Source organism: Coniophora puteana (assembly GCF_000271625.1).
Source record: "Coniophora puteana RWD-64-598 SS2 unplaced genomic scaffold CONPUscaffold_1, whole genome shotgun sequence".
NCBI classification, from domain to species: Eukaryota; Fungi; Basidiomycota; class Agaricomycetes; order Boletales; family Coniophoraceae; genus Coniophora; species Coniophora puteana.
In genome coordinates, this window is record NW_006913053.1 from 3323371 (window position 1) to 3337239 (window position 13869).

A 13869-nucleotide genomic window follows, 5' to 3' on the forward strand; every position below is an offset into this window, starting at 1 on the left:
TGAACTAACATGTTCGATGTTTCAACGAGGCCGTAGGGTATTGACTTTACTCATGAGCATTGCATCACCGGTTACCGCTCGTGAGCGCGGGGATGCCGCATGCTCTCTTACTAGTGAGCCTTCCTCGGGTTGACCATAGTGGGCGTTGTGCGCTAAGTCGGCGCTCTGCGGAAGTAGTAGTGTAAATGAAATCACATGTGACTGTGGGACTAGCGTAGCAAGTGAGGATCAATTATGACACCAAGAGCTAAAGTACTTACGGAGTTATAGTCGGCATTGCATGCAACCTGTTCTGTGTTCAAGCACTTCACCCCCTTCCGCTCACTGCCTGCCCTGTCTTGCTAGAGTCTCCTTCTCCAGTGCTCTCGACTAACGTGAGCTTGCTGATGGCAAACTCGGACTCGGCGGGCTCTCTCAGCATCAACTCGCTCGGGCGCACGTCGAGCTCAAACCATCCCAGTAGAAACACCCGGATACGTTTTCCCGACCAATATGCTGGACCTTCAAACTCTAGCAAACGGGCGTCCTCGAAGCACTCTTACACTACTGCTCCGAATAGCCCCGCGATGAGCAGTGTTGACTCTAGCCCTAACGCTCGATTATACCCCCCCAAGGATCCCACTCGCTTAAATCCCGAATCCTCCCCAACCAAGCACGCCTCTTCTCGCCGCAAGTCTAGGCGCTCTATGGGTCAGAATAGTGGTCATTCTCCGCTCAAGATTACCGACATCATCTCCGAGTATGATTCACGAGCATTTTCTGACGAGTTTGATCTTTGTGAGTCACGTCAGGGACTGATTGTACTTCAACCTCTGACCTTAGCCGTTGTGAATAACTCTTACTAGCACACGAGAGTAGGTAAACTGCCTGAATTTTCCGCGACCGCTTTCATATACTATTCGACAGATCCTCAGCTTTTGCAGGATGTACAGCGGGCAATGCATTTCCAGAACCGACGACGTGATCGAAAGTCTCTTGTACCCTCAGAGCCGATGGTTGCTGAAGCCACTGTACCTCGACCAGCGGCTACCATGACCACGTTTCCCTCGACCTCTCCAGTACTACCAACGGCGTCTCCACCACCTTCTTCCCCTGTTGCTTTGAACGCTATGCTTTCATCGGATGTAGACTTCAGCCCTGTTACCCATGCCATTCCCATGCATCCCGTTCCTATCTCTTCCAATGGTGGCGCGACTTTGGATTGGACAGGTTCCTTGTCTGATGGCGAGAGAAGTGATCGTCGTTGGACCCTTTCCATCAGTAAGCGCAAAGGGAAAGACAGGGCATTATTGTCTCCTCGGTCTATGCTGGAGAAACAGGAGGCCCTTTTTGCAGGTACCAGTATTCCTGGGCTATTGGCTATCAAATCACTCATCCTGGTTTTAGATAGGATTGCCAGGATCAAGGCTGAAGCTCAACCACATACCTTGCGAAAAGCGGCAATCATCAGCGAACAGCTTGAACGTCGATATACAACACTGGGTGGACCTTCTGCCACCGGCAAAGCTGTGAACTTGTTGAGTGCAGCTCGTTGGTATGCTTCTTTGGATGAGCACGTTCAAAAGTCTCTAGACGAGGCTGAGCCTCTAACCTGGCTTAAGCACTTGCTGGATAAGCCTGGTCGAACGCGATCGCAGTGGCATCTGTCTTCTCTAATAGTCGAAGAATACGCGAGGAATGAAGGTCACCCATCAGCGACGACTGACCACAAATCCTCCGAAGCTTCAGCACTTCCCCCTGATAGTGGTAGCACGACATTGAGCCCACCGACTAGCCCATATCATTTCGTGCAGTCGGCTCCTGCATCAAAGCAATCTTTCAATGACTCGCTAACTAGGGTCCGCTCTCATGACGACTATCTATCCTTCGAGCCGCGAGTAACCCCAGCCCGCTCATCCGAAGACATTGAACGCAGGGACTGGAAAGATCCGCGACGGACCCACCGACATTCACTACCCGGAATGTTTGAGTCTCCTCATGCCTTTGCTTCGGCCTTTGCTGCAGCCTCCTCCCCTCAGCAGACTTCTTCCTCGGCAAAGCAGGGAGAATTTTCTCCGGCAAGCAGTCGTCTGCATGTGCACGACCTCCTCCAGCGCAGACATCGCAAGACCTATGAAAGCGATGAGGGGTCGTCATCTCTCCATTCACAATCGGAAGGCAACAGTCGACGAGAGAGCACTAGAAGTGGTCGCAAGAAACCGAAACGGTCACGCCCCTCTGCCTCCGCTTTACAGTCTCCTCAGGAATCTGCCACCGAGATGATGGAGGATAACGAGAGTACGAGTTTGTTGCGGCGATCAGCACTACCGAAGGCCTCTCAATCGGACGAAGCCGTTCCTTCGACCCTAGATAATACGGGGTACGTTGAGGGCAAGGACGTTGTTCCTGAAAAGGCGTCACCCGATAAGCCTGCCGCCCTCTTTGCGCGAAGAAAGCGTGTGCGACGGTTGTCTTTGGTCATGACCGAGAGGTCTTCAACAGAAGAGAGCCGCCCACAGTGGGATCAGGAAGAAGAGGAACTTCTCCAGCATGCTTACGAGGAGAAGTCACAGTACGTCCACGTTCTGTTTGAGTTTACGGCTTCCAACCGTTACATAGAATGCTCGCCGATATCAAGGCCCAAAATCAACGAATGAGGCAGAGGCTCATGCGTATCGCCTCCGACATCCGAGAGTTTGATAACCTCCGCACCGAGTTGTGGAAAACTTTTGGTTTTGTTCACCGCTCCTTGTCGTCCACTCTTTTTGATACCTTCGGTCATGACCCATCGTCAGTCACTGGGCACACTCGTAGGAATAGGGGGTGGCGTGCCGTGGAAGATACACACACCAGAATACAACGACAGCGAAAGACCCTCGACGTCTTTCTCAGCATCTCACGGGAAGATGGTACACCCAACATCGAGAGCGTCTTGGATGAACCGATATCTTCCCTCATGAATATACTTCAAACTCTCGAGAAAGACCAAACAGAAATCCGGGAGAAATCATTGGAGGTTACCCCTATGCTTGAACAAGTGAAGAGCGTCCACGCTGCCGTCAAGTCTCAATATAACTCTACATTATCCCATGTTTCCGCGCTTTATCCAGAAGTAAGAGTCGCATTTGGTCATTACATGCACCTGCATACTAACGCGAAATTAGCTTTCGCACATCATTGCCTTGGAGGAAAGTTACAAGGATCAGTATCAACAAGTTTGGGAGCTCGGTATGGATGCTTTGACCTTCCTATTGGATACAGTAGCACCCTTCTGGAGAAATTATGGCAAAGTTATCGGTGTCGACATCCAGGATTTTCTCATTATACCTCTATATCGCAACGAGTTCACCGGCGAGGCGAAGCGATACAAGATCAAGTCACTTCCCAAGCGCTCGACTCGTCACTGGTTCGCGCTCATATTTCTTTTCAGTCTCACAGTATTTGTCACACTCCTTCAAGGCCGTGCGGCCGTTTTCTCCGCGCATCATTACGATTTGACATGGATTGAAAATGCGGGCCTGCGGTGGGCCATTATACCTTTCTTTTGGATTGCTATACCCATTCAGTGGATCGCTGTGATTATCGAATTTTTCGTCGTCCTCACGCAATTGGGCGTGATTGCATGGTGGATGCTATGGACCGTCAACGTCGTCAACTAGATATTCGGGACTAACTTTACATGGCTTATGTATTGCTAATTATCTTTATGTATATGTATGTATAAGGTACTCTACCATCCTGTCGTTAATTCGTAGCATTTGGAGCGTTAACTGGCGTTGCCAGAACTGGTTGGATAATATGGCTGTGGCTGCATGTTATCTATTACCATTGTGCGCGTATGTGGTGTGCTACTGGGAGCAGCAGATGATGATGGCTGCTGGGCTGGGACAGGGGCAGGAAGCCGATATGTGAAACGCGCGCCACCAACTTGAGGAATGTCTGCAATGCCCTTTCCTCCCTCCACGCAAGGACGGCAGTAGCCTATTGATACAAGTGAGCGTGCTGAATAGATTCGAAGTGGTAAGGCCAATGCTCACGTCCGCCCATGATTAACGGCACGTCTGTCTGCCCGCATGCAAAACAGGCGATCGTTATGGCGGGCACAGAAGGCTTGGGTTGCGAGGCACGCTTGCGTTTTGCGGGAGTGGCTTGAGTACCCCCGTCTGGTGGTGCCTTGCGTACTGCGGTCCGTCGTCTAGGTTTGTTGAAATCTGAGGTAGTCTTCATCGGTTTCATTGGATACTGGGGAGATGCGGCCTGTGAAAACGGATCAACCAGATACACCTAGCTGTGTTATTGCACCGACATACGTTGCGGATTTGAGTCAAATTGAAGCCATCCGGTAGCTTGTGTGCCAAATATATACGTTTTCGAAGTTTCTGATAAGATGCAATCAGAACAGTAATTACACATATGCATGAGAAGGATGTAGGTACAGTGTCCTCAATGATCTTTCGGTTTTCTTCTGCTCTGTCGGGAGGTCCTATATATCGCATCATGGACTCACAGATCATCGGGGAAGCCCTCATTAGCCGAAAGTTGACGATCTCTTTGTTTACGACAGGTCTGGGTGATTCTCGATCCACCTCGTCCGTATCTTCCTGAGGAACGATGTTCGAAGAGAACGGGACGCGCGTCGTGAGAATGATGTCGCTAAAAGAGCCGGAACTGCCGGGGACTGGATTGTACTGGCATATAGCAGGTTCACGAGGAAGAATCCACCGATCCGATGGATTCTCGCGGAATTCTAATACTATATCAAACTCTTTAGCAGACGCTTGACTATGAGCATGAGAAGAACCAGAAGCAGCAAAAGCAGATGTAGGAGCCCTGAGTTGTCCGGTCGACTGCGCTGGGGCAGAGAATGAGTCAAGGCTCGGTGACGATGCCAGTGACTGGATCAAGACTTCCAGTGTCTTGAGTTGGTCCGCAGTCGCTCTACCGGAAGCAGCTAGCTGCAGGAGATTCAAGAGTGTAGGATTTGAAGTCGCCGCAGAGTTCACCTGAGAAATTAGGGCCGGGGGTATGTCCATCGAAGCACGTAGCGACTTCAACAAGGGAGTGTGCGCTGAGTCATTGAGCAACGAGTCCGGTTCTTTAGTGGATAGGCCGTCTGTATGGGCATTTGTAGGGTTTACAGTGGTGATCGAGGTGGAGTGAGCTGGATGGGCGACAGCTTGATAGTGCACCTCAAATATGGTCGTTTCAGTGAACGTATGGGGCCCAATTTCGAGGGTACATATTCCCCGGTTATAAATGGTGTGCGGCGGGGGGACAACATCGGCAGGTTTTCCCCCACGTGCCCGAGACGAAAACTTAGGAAACATGGAATGAAGCCATTTTTCCCGAGCTTTAAAGGCAAGGGTTAAGTAGACGCATGCAATGGTCTGGTTCACGCACATTGTCTGAGGCTCTGTAGTATTACCAGGCTACTCTTATCAGCAAGGTTACACCGGGATAAAAGATACACACGCACCTATCGGACATGTCTTTAAGCTCGTTGCCATTTTCATCTTGTATTCGCTTCTCCCAGCTTGGATCGCTGACCACAGGCAGACTCAGATGCTGGACGCGGTTCATGAAGTATTTTGTTTGTTCTTGTTGCCCGAAGGCCTCTGCAAACAATCTGGCCGAGATCCGCGGTATCGGAACCTTTGTTGACTGGTCATACTCTATCATACTACTCTTGTGCGCACCAAATTTGCAGCATGAGCAGCCGCGTTCGTGAGTATTGTCATCTTTTCTTATTAAATTTAAGTGACATTTGTGTCAGAAAAGGGTGGTACAGTGTTTAGACCAGTCGTGAAAGCGCGTACTCGACCTCCTGAAGGGGCCACCACAGCACAAAGAACGTCAACCGCACCAGACAGGCGGTCATCTGTAGTCTCTACGCAGGATGCGCGCGCCCCATCCGCCACCCCAAGCTCTTCCGTACCAGCAGCACCTGACCCACCGTATTCTACTTCCGACTTTGCCTCCCGTTCAATGGGTCCTCCGATGATAATACCGTTTAACTCACAGCCCACACAACCTGGAAGTTCTTTCCCGTTGAACCAGGTTGATCCTCACTCTTTAGTAACCACAGCCCCGTATCCTCCATCAAGTGCCACTTTGGTGCCGTCTGCCCCAAGCCAAATTTTCACGATTCCTCAACCAACCCTAATATCCGGGGCGGATAATACTTCATTTGCTGTTCCACAGAAGCGGAGGAAGCATTCTCGTGAATCAGATGCTCCTCGGAAAGGACGCAAGCCCGGGGGCTCATCCAAACCTACCTTCGATCCTATAGCTGAAGCAGGCGAAGAAATTGATCCCAGCGTTGTGACAATGGCGACATTGTGCGACGATACTGGCCAAGGCCGCATCAGCACGAAGGCCGCGCAGGTTCTCAGCAGTTATGGTACCTGGAAAAAATCCAATCGCGATAAACGTGCTCGCATGAGGGTTACCATGGAAGCTAAGAAATATGGGAGACAAGATGATGAAAACGCCAACGGCAGCGCTTCGCAACCCTCTAATCCTTCTTCGGTTGTTTTGAGCGCAAATGGTGATGGCGTAGACTCGACGCCTGATCCCTCCACACAATCTAGCTCGGCCGATCCATCATCAAATGAGGGCGAGGAGGCACCAAGAGATAAGAATGGAAATAGTTTTGATTACTCACAGAACCTGTCTACCAGCCAGTATAACGTCCAGATCCGCATTGGACCCAATGGAGAGACAATTATAGACGAGGAATCTCTTTTTGTTGATCGTAATGCCGAAGATGACAGCGCTGATTATACTCATGTCGAGGAGTCTGACTTGTCGAAATTCGTGAACTCGGGAACATATGGCAAGCGGTATCGCGGTTCACGATGGAGTGCCGAAGAGACTGAGCTGTTCTACGACGTGAGTAAGCGCCCCCACCTTCGTCCATACTTCGCACTCATTTTCCCTCACAGGCGCTTTCTCAGTTTGGTGAAAATTATGAGTTGATATCTTACGTCCTTCCGGGTCGTGACCGAAAAGCTTGCAAAAACAAGTTCAGGGCTGAGGACAAGAGAAACCCTTTACGGATCAACCATTGTCTCAACAATCGTGTGCCTTATGGTGAGTGATGGCGCCTAGGTGGTCAACCACATCTAACATCAACTCTCCAGATATGCAAACTTTGTCGCGGATGACGGGAAAGGACTTTAGCGGACCCACGCCTGAAATACGCGCACCTGTACTCCAGACCTTATCTGATCCCCCACCAGAAGAACGACTGGAGACTACACCAGCGGAGGCGTCCCGTTCGAGTCGAGTTCGAAAGAAAAGCAAAACCCCGAATAATGCCGCTGAAGTTGAGGTCCTTGGCGACGTTGCCAGCTTTGATGACAATGAATCTTGACGTTCAGGCATTGCTTCGAGTTCATTTGCTTCTTCTTCAGCAGGACGAGTATCTTGGACCGCTGACGAGGCTCTATGAGAAGCTCAATTCAATGCAATTTGCAACGGAACCCTGGATACACTGGACTGCGTTCGTTCTTCGTCGATCGAATCCAGCTTTGTCGCAGCTCCTCAAGACTCATCACGTAGAGACAATTATTCAAACCATAGGTTTATATCGCATGGCTTATGGCGACGCTTGATTATGAATTTGAGGGAGAACATCTGACGACTGGCGATCTTTCTTGGTGGCCGACTCTGTTTTTTGAAGGGCTAGGATGTGACATCCTTCGTGTCTCTGTCTGCCACCAACTAATCGCCCCTCTTTACGCCTCGCTTGTCGCTGCTCTAGACCTTGTGTTCTCGCTACATTGGAAGCTATTGTTATGTAATTTGTCATACTTCATCGGCGGTTGTGCTTCTATTTTGCTGCCGATCGACAGCAGATCTCTCTTAAGTAGACGTGCGTCTATATAATGAAACTGCACCTCTGTACACTTCTCAGTCAACCCTCCTCTTGACTCCATTGCTATTGTTGCTTCAACCTCTTATCCTTGACTCACATGCCCACTCGGCGAGCTACTGAGAGTTCGATGCCCCCAAGTCGGCAACCAAGTGTATCGGGCGAGGAATTAGAAGAGGTTTTCCTCAGCCTCCTTCCCTTATTTATGCTCGCTGACAGATCAAAAGACGCCGTTCTTCGACAGCGTCGACGAACTCCAACAGCATGTTAGTCTTAGCGCTGTATGCTTCGCTTATACCAACACTTTTCAGGGTATAAACATGCAAGACATACTCAAGCTAAAGGTCGGGCCCTCTAGTGGAGTTGATATCATTGGCTCATGCCCCCTAGAGCGCTGCCATACACACTGTATCTGGAGTAGTAATGACGACCCGCCGTCAAATGTTAAAGATAAAGGTAAGTCTGGTTGATAGCCCACGCGGCCTTTTTAACCCCACAACAGGGCATGTCCGAGGCCAAGGTCGAAAAAGTCAAGGTGATATTTCAGTAAACCATTATTCGTGCATATAGGCGCTGAAAATTTGAACCAGGAAGCTGCCCAAAAAATAACTGTAGATCATTCGAGCTCGAACAACTGTAGAGCAAAGCTGACTCTGACAGGGTTCCTCCTTTGCCACTGGGGTTGAAGTCCAAGACCGGCGGCGACGAGTTCTTGCTATCAGTACTGGGAGCAAATCTGTCGATGGCATCTTAGGGGGTTAGTCTCTTACGAAGCGCATGCATCCCGAGTGGCTCACATAATAATTTCCAGGTGGACTGATGTCTCAATCTATCACTGAAGGTAAAGTCTTCACGTTGTGGTCAGAGCAACACTAGAAAGTTTTCAGTTTACGGCGAGTTCCGCACGGGCAAGACGCAGCTCGCGCATACAATGTGCGTTGTATCTCAGCTCCCTGCTGACATGGGAGGCGCCTCTGGCAAGGTACGTTCATATGTCACTGAAAATCATTTAATATGTACACAGTGGACATAGGTTGCCTATATCGACACAGAAGGTATGCATATTAGTTTTACTCAGCATAACTTTCGATACACACCCGGCAATAGGCACGTTCAGGCCAGATCGCATACGTTCAATCGCAGAACGCTTTGGAGTGGATGGTAACATGGCTCTAGAAAATATTCTTTATGGTGCGCACCGTTCACTTGATCGGGTATTCTGACCACTGTAATTCTCGTACACTACACATAGCGCGGGCTTTCAACAGTGAGCATCAGGTATGTCGAGTAGCTTGGGCATCTTACCTTCGATTTCTGACTATTTATCAGATGGAGCTCATCAACGAATGCTCTATGCGATTTGCCGAAGACAAAGAATATCGCCTTCTAGTGAGCACCTCTTGCCAACAATTGACGTTAGACTCTGAACCATTTCTCAAGATAGTTGACAGTATCATGGCACTCTTTCGTGTAGACTTCTCTGGACGTGGAGAACTAAGCGAACGTCAGCAAAAGGTAAAATACACACTCTCTTCCGCAGACAACACCTGAGCTAACACTCAACAGCTCGCGCAGGTTGGCTAGCCATGCTTTGTGTGATATTTCGCTGTGACACTGACTGCTTCACATTACTTAGATGCTGTCAAAGCTGGTGAAGCTCGCAGAGGAATACAACGTTTGTTCCGCTTCAATATCATGCCTTATGTAGTGATGACAGTTCCGATTCAGATGGCAGTTCTTCTTACCAATCAAGTCCAATGTGAGGAAAGTGACTTGAGTTGGCAAGCGCTATGAACTCACAAGGCATACAGCTGACCCGGGAGCTACGATGACCTTCGTTGCAGGAGGAGCGCTCAAACCAATTGGAGGCCACATTCTATCGCATGCGTCTGCGACACGAATGTTCTTGCGTAAAGGTATGTTGGGCAGGAGAAGGACACATCGACGTGTCTAGCCTTGAAGCCGCATGATTCACTTCATCCAATGGCCAGGTCGCGCAGAGGAACGTGTCGCGAAACTTGTCGATAGTCCCGATAGGCCTGAAAGTGAAGCATCCTACAAACTGGACGAAGGAGGGTGGACGGACGTATGATCCGAGCGACAGTAATGTCTTAGCTGCTGCTTCGTGGCGATGACTTGTCCATGGCGTCAAATTTCATCAAAGAGAAAGAACTTGAAGCAAAGCGATCGATTTATCTTGAACGTAATACTTGTTGGCACATTCGCTGCCTTGTGAATACCTATCCAACGTACAAAAATGTGAATGGGAGCCTTTTAGTACGAAAATAGTGATAACAAATGGGTAAGATGAAAAAGGTACAGGAGAGACTCGGTAGTCGCACCTCTGCCGCCAGCCGAAGCTGTTATGGGAGATGCGGCGGCGGATGCGGCGGATTCTCACCCGCTCAGTAACAGCAAGATGCATGCCACCTGCACAATAATAGAAAAGCTCGTGAGATGCAGAGCCTTTGATGATGCGCGGCGTATATAGGACGTGAAGGGCGCGTGATGCTCTCTCCTAGTACCCTTCACTCGATCAGGTCGATATGCCTCGTAAAATTCTGGTTACAGGAGCAACCGGAAAGCAGGGGAGCGCGCTAGTCAGGGCGCTACGTCCAACCTCCGGTGACTCTCAGACCTCAGAGGATATTCCTTTCCAGATTATTGCAATTACACGGGATGCACGTAGCCCAGGCGCCCAAGAGCTTGAGAAGGAAAAGCATGTCCGAGTGGTCGAGGGCAATCTCGACTCAGCAGACTCGTTACGCAGGATTTTTGAGGAAGCAAAAGAAGAAGGAGGCATATGGGGCGTCTTCTGCGTACTAGCGTTTCCTGGTCTCGGAGCATCTGGCGAAAGTGAGGAAAAACAGGGAAAGGTGTAGTCATAGCTTTATTTCCGTCTCTTGCAACAGTTGGGTTGATCATGCGAAGACCGCAGCTGACATAGCATTGGAATATGGCGTGTCAGTGTATGTGTATTCATCGGCGGAGCGTGGCGGGGAGGCCAACGATCGCCTGCAGAGTGGATCTGGGCTTGCAAAGGTAATGATTGAGCGCCACGTAAAGAGTTTGGGCGAAAAGGGACTGCCATGGACGTAAGTCATAGACATGATGAGTTTGTCTGCGTGCCTCATGTGTCTTTCAGGATAATGCGCCCAGGATTCTTCCTTGAAAACTATGAGGGTTTCATTGGTTCAATTACGGTGGCCGTGATGAAGAACGGCCTGAAGAAAGATACCTCCTTGGCCGTCATTGTAAGTCGTTACTGTAAACACAGGCTTTGAGCTAAGGAGGGCTGGGTTCTCTTTTGAAAGACATCTGAAGATATTGGGAAAGTTGCAGCAGGAATATTTAACGTGCGGCACTATGATCATCCATTCTAGAAGGCGCCGCTAACTCTCTGGCAGAACCACGAAGCTTTTGTCCACAAGGAGCTAGCGGTGGTCGGAGAGACAGCGACGATGCCTCAGCAGGAAGAAGCTTATCAACGTGCAACGGGTCGATCAATGCCCTCCATACCCAATCCACTGGCGAAGATGCTGATCTCCGTGAATAAGGCCACGAAAGGGTTGTGAGTACTACTGGGAACTAACTATTCATCGGAAGTTCATTGTGGTTACGACATCTGTTCGGCAGGATTGACCATATGGAAAGCGTCAATGATGCTCGCGTCTCTGGGAAACATGTCGAGTGGGAGTCACAGCTTCAGCTAACCCGACAGGCAAATCCTGATATGCAAGGGGTCTACGAATGGGCTCTGTCGCAGAAAGCGTCGAGCCCCCAACCGACGAAGAGTGGTTGGAATCAAGTGTCGCTGTGGAAGCTGATAACCGGAAAGATGTAACATCCTTGCTACAGCTTCCGTCAGTGGCTCGTCTTGCCGGGCCTTGCTAGCCACTTGCTTCCACATGGGCACTGACAACCTCAAGCTGTGAAGATAACTTTGTCCCAAGCTTGATTGACGTGCCTGTAACTTTGAACTTCTGGACTACAATCCGAGAGTATCATCAATATTCTTGGACCATACTCGTGTAGACGTACATGTACATGTTGAAGCACATAATCTAATTTAAACTGCCTCCTGTAAGTTCGAGTTCAAGTGATGGGAACTCATTTTGAAGACCGGGGGTTAACGTAACATTCAGGACCACCCGGATCCGCCACCATGATGCACTCACGTTCAAAAAACTGGCAGTCCAAAGGCCGCCTCCATTACATGTAATATAGCAGGAATGAGCTCAGCGCTTATTTTAAGCCGGCATCCACGTAAAGGCGTGCAAATGTATTTTTCTCTTCAGGTACCGGTGCATCCCATCAGACGTATTCGTTAAAATAACGCTGACCTCGGTGTTTTCGTCAACGCACCACATGGTTCTACCTGTCAATTCCCAACCGCCGATAACACGTCCGTTAGCGGTCGGGCCATGCACGATTATAAGGTCCAGTGGGTTGAAGTGCAGGTAACTTGATCCTTGCGAAGTTCACCGGCCACCCATGCTCTCCCTCGGTCTCGTCGTCCTCAGTGCTGCTCTCGCTACTCATGCGAGCTGGTCTCAGCTTGCTCTTCCTCGTACTTACCCTAACATCTCGCAATGTGTTGACCTTCCCGTCCAGTACTCGTGCGAGAACACGACGGCATTTGCTAGCTCTTGCTGCAACGTTGTACAAGGTGGTTTAGTTTTGCAGACGCAATTCTGGAGCACATACACTGGCCTTGAGAGGGAGGGTCAACTTCTTCCTGCCGGAAGCTGGACCATTCATGGACTTTGGCCAGACAACTGTGATGGGTGCGTCAAAGAAAGGGTGTTACTATAGCACGGCTTACAATCTTCACTGTTTAGATCGTACGACCAGTACTGTGACCTCTCGAGACAGTATGACCCAAGCCCGGACCCTAGCAAGCTCCCTGATGGTACTCCTGTACCTCCCTACAAAGGCCCTGGCGTACAGACCTTCATTGAAGAATTCGGTCGCGTGGATCTTCTCGGGTATAGTAAGTTCGCGAATAGAACTGGTGCACGCCTTGCAAGTACTTATGTTTATTTAGTGAACACGTTCTGGATCAACCAGGGAGCACCGAATGAAGATTTCTGGGCTCACGAAGTACGCTTTTACCGTGATGCATTCGTTGAACTTGTAACATACCTTATAAATTTACCCAGTTCTCAAAGCATGCTACCTGCACGTCCACCTTCGACACTGCTTGCTACGGATCAGATTATAAGGAGCACATGGAGGTTGTCAACTTCTATGAGACGGTGACCAAGGTCTTCCAGATGTATCCAACATACAATATGTTCGCTGCGTAAGTGCCGTAGCGCCAAGTATTAGAGGTAATGATTGGATATTCGACATAGATCAGGAGTTCTGCCGTCCAATAAGACGACCTATAGTCTTACTCAGCTGCAGAGCGCCCTCCGTTCCCAAACAGGGGCCACTCCTTACGTTGGGTGCTCTGGGAATGGAACTGTCCTCGATGAGGTCTGGTACTTCCACCACGTTCTTGGCACGGTGAGTTGTCTTCTTTTGTGTGCAGTGCGTATCTTGGTATCTGTCCTGACGCCCATCTCCTGCAGGAACAATACGGCCACTTCAAGACTCTACACAGCACGACGAACTCGACTTGCAACGAGAGCGGCATCTGGTACTACGAGCGTACTCCTACGTCCGAACGCCCGGTTTCCTATTAAAGGTCACTAGGGCGTGATGAGTGCTGCAGCATCAGCTATCTTTACCAAAAGCTAGTATGCCCTTTATACCACATACATAATGCACAGACTGGGGCCAGTACCAGTGGTCGATCTGCGTGGGGCTGAATAAAGACTCGATAATCTCAGCTTCAAAGCTAGATCAGCACAATGACACATAAGCATGAAACTCATGTCCCGTCGTTGGTCAGGCAGGAGGAAGACGCGTATTAATTAATAGGGACGCGTATGTCACATCCACGTGATGGTGATGGACGCGTTGGCGGAGAAACAAATATAGGACAACAGTTCGGAGGCAATAATGTT

General features: G+C 49.7%; 5 protein-coding genes across 5 annotated transcripts; 4 read left to right on the forward strand and 1 right to left on the reverse strand.

Annotated features, from left to right (window-relative positions):
• Positions 1 to 1109: 1109 nt before the first annotated feature.
• Positions 1110 to 3638, forward strand: CONPUDRAFT_86981 (uncharacterized protein; the record flags this gene model as incomplete). The annotated part of the gene is made up of 4 exons (XM_007765425.1): positions 1110 to 1335; positions 1387 to 2551; positions 2599 to 3091; positions 3144 to 3638. The coding sequence occupies 4 exons, from the start codon at positions 1110 to 1112 to the stop codon at positions 3636 to 3638; spliced, it is 2379 nt and encodes a 792-aa protein (XP_007763615.1).
• A 107-nt stretch (positions 3639 to 3745) lies between these two features.
• Positions 3746 to 5306, reverse strand: CONPUDRAFT_149100 (uncharacterized protein; the record flags this gene model as incomplete). Its single annotated transcript, XM_007765481.1, has 4 exons — positions 3746 to 3960; positions 4017 to 4236; positions 4290 to 4358; positions 4416 to 5306. The coding sequence occupies 4 exons, from the start codon at positions 5304 to 5306 to the stop codon at positions 3746 to 3748; spliced, it is 1395 nt and encodes a 464-aa protein (XP_007763671.1).
• Positions 5307 to 5976: 670 nt separating this feature from the next.
• On the forward strand, positions 5977 to 7354 carry CONPUDRAFT_46168 (uncharacterized protein; the record flags this gene model as incomplete). Its single annotated transcript, XM_007764386.1, has 3 exons — positions 5977 to 6870; positions 6924 to 7071; positions 7122 to 7354. 3 exons carry the CDS (start codon positions 5977 to 5979, stop codon positions 7352 to 7354), a joined length of 1275 nt encoding a protein of 424 aa, XP_007762576.1.
• Positions 7355 to 10386: 3032 nt separating this feature from the next.
• CONPUDRAFT_96276 (NAD(P)-binding protein) lies at positions 10387 to 11934 on the forward strand. Its single transcript, XM_007765482.1, has 6 exons — positions 10387 to 10731; positions 10787 to 10950; positions 11001 to 11109; positions 11170 to 11211; positions 11263 to 11426; positions 11492 to 11934. Exons 1-6 carry the CDS (start codon positions 10402 to 10404, stop codon positions 11697 to 11699), a joined length of 1017 nt encoding a protein of 338 aa, XP_007763672.1. The 5' UTR covers positions 10387 to 10401; the 3' UTR covers positions 11700 to 11934.
• A 315-nt stretch (positions 11935 to 12249) lies between these two features.
• CONPUDRAFT_96279 (ribonuclease T2) lies at positions 12250 to 13689 on the forward strand. Its single transcript, XM_007765483.1, has 6 exons — positions 12250 to 12642; positions 12697 to 12848; positions 12903 to 12958; positions 13018 to 13160; positions 13213 to 13366; positions 13432 to 13689. The coding sequence occupies exons 1-6, from the start codon at positions 12350 to 12352 to the stop codon at positions 13543 to 13545; spliced, it is 912 nt and encodes a 303-aa protein (XP_007763673.1). The 5' UTR covers positions 12250 to 12349; the 3' UTR covers positions 13546 to 13689.
• Positions 13690 to 13869: the final 180 nt, after the last annotated feature.